The 8,097-nt window shown below is 43.5% G+C and overlaps 1 protein-coding gene across 3 annotated transcripts in view; it reads right to left on the reverse strand.

Annotated features, from left to right (window-relative positions):
- HACD4 (3-hydroxyacyl-CoA dehydratase 4) overlaps positions 1 to 8,097 on the reverse strand; it is a 48,458-nt gene that overhangs the window by 27,909 nt on the left and 12,452 nt on the right. For 2 of the 3 annotated variants that reach the window (XM_008689798.2, XM_040631472.1), the window contains exons 2-3: positions 6,375 to 6,478; positions 4,008 to 4,135 (exon numbers count right to left, since the gene is read on the reverse strand). In XM_008689798.2, coding sequence (XP_008688020.2) covers positions 4,008 to 4,135; positions 6,375 to 6,405 — 159 coding nt within the window. In that variant the 5' untranslated portion in view covers positions 6,406 to 6,478. Of the gene's footprint in view, positions 1 to 4,007; positions 4,136 to 6,374; positions 6,479 to 7,877; positions 8,030 to 8,097 lie in introns of those variants that run through there. The other variant, XM_040631471.1, reaches the window with a different exon arrangement.

Here is an 8,097-nt window from a genome sequence, read left to right on the forward strand (position 1 = left end):
TAAACAAATTTTATTACAAGAATCTGTGTCACGCTAGTCAACAAAAACTTAAGGCGTATGTTTACGTCCTAAACAATTTGCTAGATGCTAGCAGTACAATCAGATTCTGGCAGATTATTTTCACAATGCAACTTGTCAAACTTAGTCATTTCCATTTTCCCAATTTATTTTGCAAATAGTTAAAGTTATCCTCACAGAAACCCCTTTTTCTGTCGATTTTAAACACATGTTCATATAGTCACCTAACTTTTATCTCCCTCTTCATATGGAAAATACCACTTTTTTCTCTTGCCTTGCCAGCAATGATTTCCTATATTGAATCTCCACCCGTGAATTCCTCATCTTCCTTCAACCTGCCTTTGAAAAGGAATATGGTGGGCGTGCCCGGGTGGCTCAGTCAGTTAAGTGTCTGCCTTTGCCTCAGGTCATGGTCTCAGGGTCCTGGGATGGAGCCCTGGCTTGGGCTCTGCTCAGGGGGTAGTCTGCTCCTCCCTCTCCCCCTGCCCCTCTGCCTCCACCCTCACACTCATGCAGGCTCTCGCTCTTTTAAAACAAATCTTTAAAAAAAAAAAAAAAAAGAAGAAAAGAAAAAAGGAACATGGTCCTCTAGGGCTAAAGACCTGGTACAGGAAACAAATAATAGCTAAAATAATAGCAATAGCTTCCAGATATTGTATTCTAACTAAGCACTAGGAACTTATCCCACCCATTTTTTCAGTTACTTCATGAGAGAAAATAAGTGTTATTTTCACATCACATGAGAAAATGAGGCTCAGAACAATTCCTATGTTTAAATTCATACAACTAGTTTCCACTCCTGAAACTAGTATTACACTATCTGTTAACTAACTGGAATTTCAATAAAAACTTGAAGTAAAAAAAAATAAATTCATACAATGAGTAAGAGCTAGAACTGGGATTTGAATCCAGGTCTGCAGGATTCCCAAGTCTATGATTAGATGCTATATTAGATAAACATGAATGATCTCTCCTTTCCATTTGTATTCAGTAAAAGTAGCAGAAAGAACAAGAAACGGCTGAGTATTCTATTCTTTGGATATGGGTGAAGGAAACTTTTTTTTTTTGGATCATTTACCGTTTTTTCCCCTTTTTTAAAAGATTTTATTTATTTATCTGACAGAGACAGAGAGAGAGGGAACACAAGCAAGGGGAATAGGAGAGGGAGAAGTAGGCTTCTCGCCAGGCAGGGAGCCCGATGCGGGGCTCAATCCCAGGACCCTGGGATCACGACCCAAGCCGAAGGCAGACGCCCAATGGCTGAGCCACCCAGGCACCCCCATTTACTTTTTTTTTTTTTGAAGATTTTATTTATTTGAAAGAGAGAACGTGGAGGCGTTGGAGGGGAGAGGGAGAAGTAGGCTCCCCGCCGAGCAGAGCCCAATGCAGGGCTCGGTCCCAGGACCCTAGGATCACGCCCAGAGCCAAAAGCAGAAGCTTAACCTACTGAGCCACCCAGGTGTCCCTGGACCATTTACTCTTGGCCAGATATTTTGTGTGGTGTCTTTTCCCCAAAACAGCTCAATGACTGTGGATATGATCCCACAGTGATAGCTGGGGGAGCCAGGTGTCAAACCCAAGTCTGAATGACTCCAATCCTACACTGCCCAGGGCAGGGGCCCAGTGAGAGTGGGAACTGGCTGTGAAATCTGCCCCTTCAGAGAGGATCACTGCAGCGCTTCACAGCACATCATCGCCCTGTTTCCAACTGGCCAGTCTAACTCTTCAGTGTCTCGGAATGAGGCCATTTTTTCATAGAGTTCTTATTAGTGACTTGAGTTGCAAGTTTTCACAGGTTTGCTTTTCTTTTTTTAAGATTTTTATTTATTTATTTGACAGAGATAGAGACAGCCAGCAAGAGAGGGAACACAAGCAGGGGGAGTGGGAGAGGAAGAAGCAGGCTCATAGCGGAGGAGCCTGACGTGGGACTCGATCCCATAACACCAGGATCACACCCTGAGCTGAAGGCAGACGCTTAACCACTGTGCCACCCAGGCGCCCCACAGGTTTGCTTTTCAACTGCTAACTTTAAGTCAAGAGAGGATGAAACAGTACGAAGTATAAAACAGATTCTATAATACTGATAATGTGATTAAAACCTACCTGCAAAACCACGCTCATGGAAGAATTATTATCATTACAATGTCCATACTATCCAAAGCAGACTAGAGACTCAAAGCACACCCTATAAAAATACCACAAGCATTTTCACAGAACTAGAACAAATAACCCTAAACTTTGTATGGAACCACGAAGACCTCGAATAGACAAAGTAGTCTTGAGAAAGAACCACACAGTGGAGGTATTACAATCCCAGATTCTGAGATACAGGACAAAGCTGAAGTAATCAAAACAGCATGGTACTGGCACAAAAACAGACACACAGATCAAAGGAACAGAACAGAGAGCCCAGAAATAAACCCATGATTATATGGCCAATTAATCTTCAACAAAGGAAGCAATATTATCCAATGGGGAAAAGACAGTCTCTCCTACAAGTGTTGAGAAAATGGGACAGCTACATGTGAAAGAAAGAAACTGGACCACTTTCTGACACCATACACAAAAACAAACTCGAAATGGATTAAAGACCTAAATGTGAGACCTACAACTGTTAAACTCCTAAACAAAACATAGCCAGTAATCTCCTGGACATCAGCCTTAGCAACATACTTATACATATGTCTCCTCAGGCAAGAGAAACAAAAGCAAAACTAAACCATCGGGACTACACCAAAATAAAAAGCTTTTGCACAGTAAATGAAACTATCAACAAAACAAAAAGGCTACCTACTGAATGGGAGAACATATTTGAATGAGAAATATCTGATAAGGGGCTAATATCCAAATATATAGGAAGTACTTACACCAGAAAAACAAACAAACCAATTAAAAAATGGGCAGAAGAATTGAATAGACATGTTTTCAAAGAAAACCTACAGATGGCCTACAGGCATATTAGAAGACGCTCAACATCACTCATCATCAGGGAAATGCAAATCAAAACCACAATGAGATATCACCTCACACCTGGCAGTGTCTAGAATCAAAGAGACAAGAAACAACAAGTGTTGGTAAGGATGTGGAGAAAAGGCAACTGTTGGTGGGAATGTAAATTAATGTAGCCACTGGGGAAAACAGTATGGACTTTCCTTAACTATTTAAACATAAATACCATATAATCCAGTAACTCCACTACTGGATATTTATCCACAGAAAACAAAAACACTAATCGGAAAACATATGCACCCCTGTGATTATTGCCACATTATTTCTAATAGGCAAGTTACGGAAGCAACTCCAAGTGTCCATCCACAGGTGAATAAATAAAGATGTGGTGTGTGTGTGCACACACATGTACATACGTACACACACACACACACACACACACGAACACTACTCAGCCATGACAAGGAATGAGATCTTGCCATTTACAAAAACATGGATGGAGCTAGAGGGTATTATGCTAAGTGAAGTAAGTTAGAAAGAGAAAGACAAATATCATATAATTTGACTTATTTGTGATACCTAAACAACAAATGAACAACCAAAAAAATTAACAAATAAAACCTCCAATCAGACTCCTTAATCCAGGGAACTGACGGTTGCCCGACGTGGCTGAGGGGATGGGCAAAACAGAGAAAGGAGATTAAGAGGTACAAATGTCCAGCTATAAAATACGTCACAGGAATGAAAAGTACAGCATAAGGAATATAGTCAATAATACTGTGTGCGTGTGGTTTTTTTTAAGATTTATTTTTTTATTTGAGAGAGAGAGGACACGCGCGCGTGCGCAAAAACGGAAGGGGGGAGAGGGAGAGAGAATCTGAAGCGGAGTCTGCGCTGAGCGTGGAGCCTGACGTCGGGTTCAATCTCATGACCCTACGATCACGACCTGAGCAGAAACCAAGAGTTGGCTGCTTAACCAGCTGTGCCATCCAGGAGCCCTCAATGATACTGTTCAAAAACGAAACGCAACGAAAGCCCACCTGCAGAAGCCTGGGAAGGAGACGGTTTGGGTCAATGCCGACACATATGTGCAGCAGCTCCAGCAGGGAGATGGACTGGCAAAGGCGCATCACGAGACCAATGGCGTAAAAAGTGTCAACCATGGAATCTGTGTCCAGGGGATTAAAAATAGATACAGTAAAAACTGGGTCACAATCCAAATCTATGCAGCACTTTGAAATAAAATTGTCACCATTTACTTCTTTTTTCATTGTACACGTGAGAAATTGCCTAACAGCTACTAAATTATTAAGAATACTATGCATCCAAAGAAAGCACTTCACATTATAGTACAACTTAGCTGCTCCTCCTCCAAAAAACGGAAACATTTGAAAAAGAAGGCCCGTGCCAAAGCTATAGTATTTATGCTCTGTATATAATTCCCCAGATGTATCATAAAACAATTCCCACATAAAAGTAACCCGGCAGAATCTAGAACGTATCAACTGTAAACAGGTTGGAGATAAGCTTATTAAAGAAGCTGGCCTCTTTCATTGACAAGAAAATGACAAAGATGAGAAAAATATGATTTTAGAGAAGCTTTACGGCGAGGACATTCATAATGATGTCATATTTAATAACATCTCATGTGTGTCCTATACATACTTGGTTAGTGCTTTCCAGACCTTTGTTAGAACCTGGGCCTCTGGCGGGGCCTTTGGAGTCTGCGTTGCAGAGAGCCCATACTTATATTTGGAAAGACCTGAAATAGGAGAGAAAAACTACTCCTCTAAATAGGATAAATTTGTTGGTTTAAATTTTAAAATGAAATTCCGCCACATTAAGAAACGTCTAGGGAAGACCTGGCTGTCTTTACTGCCCATTCATTCACATGATAATTCACGGAGCACTTAAGGGTTTCCCTTCTCAACCGCTCTGAGGTGAACACTGTTGTCATCATCCCCATTTCACAGATGGTTCCTGAGGCGCAGTCCGCGCTCTCATCCACGGCCCCGCACCTGCTACAACAGAGCGTTATCACGGCTCTGTGATAGGGAAGGAAGCAGGTGTTACTCCTCAGGGGATCAGACTGTTACCAAGCTCCGTAATTTACACACTGACTCAGGAATTGTACTGAACTCCCACTTAGCTGTTTTCAGTCTGCTTTCCATATGAATGGTTGTGTTGCTTTAATAAGAGGCTTCGTTAATTATAACAGTAGGATAATAATTAAGAAATAAACACACTCCTGACTAAAGCAATTTTTCCCACTGGAAAGGCCAAGCAGGATAAGAAAGTTCGCTGCTTGTAACTCTTGGCGTGAATGACTTGTAATATGCCCACAAAGCCCCAGCTAACTTCCAAGGCCTAGAAGGGTTGATGTTTTTCCTATACGCATGCAGGAAGTTTGCCCACCGCTCGTGTTTTCCTCTGCTTGAAGACTCCCAACATTCATAGTTGAAATTCAAGCCTTCGGTTGTATCTTTGGAGGTTGCTGAAGGCAGCAATTTAACTGCAGGTTTGCAGTAAGAAAAAGCAATCTAAGATAGTTATGGTACCTCAGAATTACATTAATTTCCTTACGATACAGAAGTCTGAATTGATGAGCACAGCAAGACTTTTCCTGGGTATTTCTTTGTGTTTGTTTCTAGCTGAAACCAGCAGTTGCTCAAACTGTCAAGTCACCCAACAGTTGTAAACTGCGACGACACTTACCCATGTGGGGACGGAGCATGAGAAGAATATTGTTTCGACAGTTACTTAGTGATTCATTCCTTAAAAACTGAAATGCCAATTACAATCTTTACTTTTTAGAGAACTGGAGGAAACATGACTTTCACCATTAATACCAACTCCCATAGAGATGGGGAGTCATCTATAAGGTGAGTCACTTACTTAGGGACACATTACTTCTTAAGGGGACCAAACGGAACCCTGGGGACTATACAGTTTTTTCCTTCACTTATTAGTAGTCTCTAGTTATCTTCAGCCTGAGGAATAAAAAAACAAGGGAAGAATTTGGTGAATTCCTGAGTTCTCTGCACAAATGTGCTACTGGAATTTACAGATTTCCTCAAAACCCATCAAATCTGCTAAGGTCTGCTGCAGAACCAAAAAAGAAGAGACAGATGGCACCACCCCCGTGCCATGTCAGTGTTTTCAGGGCAAACTGCCTAGTCAGAGGGAAGTCAAGTCCCTCTCCCTCATCTCACCTGCCCCCTTCTCTAAAAAGGTTTTGCTTTTTGCAATGAGCGAGAAGTATGGTTACTGAAAAATATGGCTACTAAATTTTATAGCAGTGAAAGATATTAGGTGAAGTTCACAGAAGTTGAAAAATTAACATAAGCAGGACTAGGTGAAAACAAGTATTGAAAGTTAAAAATCCAAAACGGTTTCTGGAGTTTTACCTTCTCCAAATGAAAAGAACCGGACTGTCATATTGGTAAATATCCATGAGTGGCCACAGAACTGGAATAAGTAGTAGATGAAAAGATAGGTGTTCTTTCTATACCTATAAATACAGGAAAATACCATTAAGTACTTCCTTCATAATAATCTTTTTGGTATTACATACAAATCTTTTGGACCACCTAAGCAAGCAAGAGAAAACCATTCTATATCAGAGTCTTTTATTTGGTTACTCCTGTAATGCATATCAGATTTTGGAAGGACCCAAAGCACACATTATCTGCTAAAAGGAGTCTCCTGAGTTTGCTTAAAGCCAAGCATGGCTCTATTTCAAAATTCACTTTCAGCTTTGAGGAAGTTCTAACCTTGTTCTCACGAAGGGCTAAAGTATAAGCATTGCAAAATTGGCTTTGAATATTTAAAAAAAAAAATGCTGAGGGTTTGACATGTTCAGTGTGTCCCTGCAGCTCAGTCTGCTAAGTGCAAACCCTGAGATCACTGGTTTATAGTCACAAGAGGGGAGCGGTGGTGGTGGCATTTCCAAATGGTGAATGATTCAGTACTTGGCCATACCTGACTTGTGAACACATTATATGATGGGGGACAGTACCTCGCCACTGCCTATTATATTTGCAAGGGCAGACTGTTTCCTTCACCAGACACACATTAGAAAGCAGTTTAGTGGCTCAGGCCAGAAAAGGGAAGTCAAGCTGGGTTTAAAACTGGGTTGCTGGGGAGATGACGAAGGGATGATTGACAGATACACAGTCTGAGGTAGTTAGGAAAAGCATGGTTTGAAATGTGCCCTGGGGGTTCAGAAGGGTGGTGGGAAGGACCCTGTCGGTACAGACGAGGATTTCTCCTAGTCGGAGATGTGAAACCTCGGAGAAACGAGGCAAATAAGGAGGAAGCAGGTACAGGGTAACTTGATGACAGGCACCCTACAGATAATGCAAACTACTAAGAGGGGTGGGCGGAAGAAGTCCTTCCTTAAACCTGCATCAGAATCACCTGGCGTGTTGGTTAAACATACACATCCCCAAGTCCACTGAACCGGGCTCTGGGGTCCACACCCCAATACCACTTAACTGGGCTCTGGAACCTACACATGCGACAGGTGTTTCTGCTGCAGGTAGATCTAAAACCCACCCCGCGACACCGGGTCCGTGAAAGTCGAGGAAAAGACTCCTCGTGGGCAGAGAGGGAAGGAAAGAGGGACTGGTAGAGGGCGCACAAAACGAAGGGGTGGCAGCGTAGCCTGTCCTTCCCATTTCCTCGTCCGTAGATGGGGGAAATAACAAAGTCTTCCTCCTAGGGTTCTCGAGAGAACTGAAAACCAGCTAAAGCCTGTCGAGAGTTCAAGGGCGCGCGGGGTTCAAGGTTGCGCAGCGCCGTGCTGCGGGTGCCCGCCCAGCCGCCGGCGGGCGTGGGGGGGAGGAACCCCGCCCCTGGCGCCCCATCCCCCGCACCCCTCGCCTTCTGCCACCGGCCAGGCGCCCTACCTGGGCTGCAGCCAGGCGGGCAGCGCCATGGGTTTCGTGGGCCGCCGCCGCCGCCGGGCCCTCCAGCGCTGTCAGGGAAGGAGCACCCGCCGGGGAGCGCGGGAGGGGCGGCCCCGTGGACAAGCTCTGGCCCGGAAAGGCGGGGCCTCTCCACACTCAGCAATTTACAAACACACACACACACACACACACACACACACGAAACCAAACCCCCCCCCCC

Source organism: Ursus maritimus, unplaced genomic scaffold, assembly GCF_017311325.1.
Source record: "Ursus maritimus isolate PB19 unplaced genomic scaffold, ASM1731132v1 scaffold_17, whole genome shotgun sequence".
Lineage (NCBI taxonomy): Eukaryota > Metazoa > Chordata > Mammalia > Carnivora > Ursidae > Ursus > Ursus maritimus.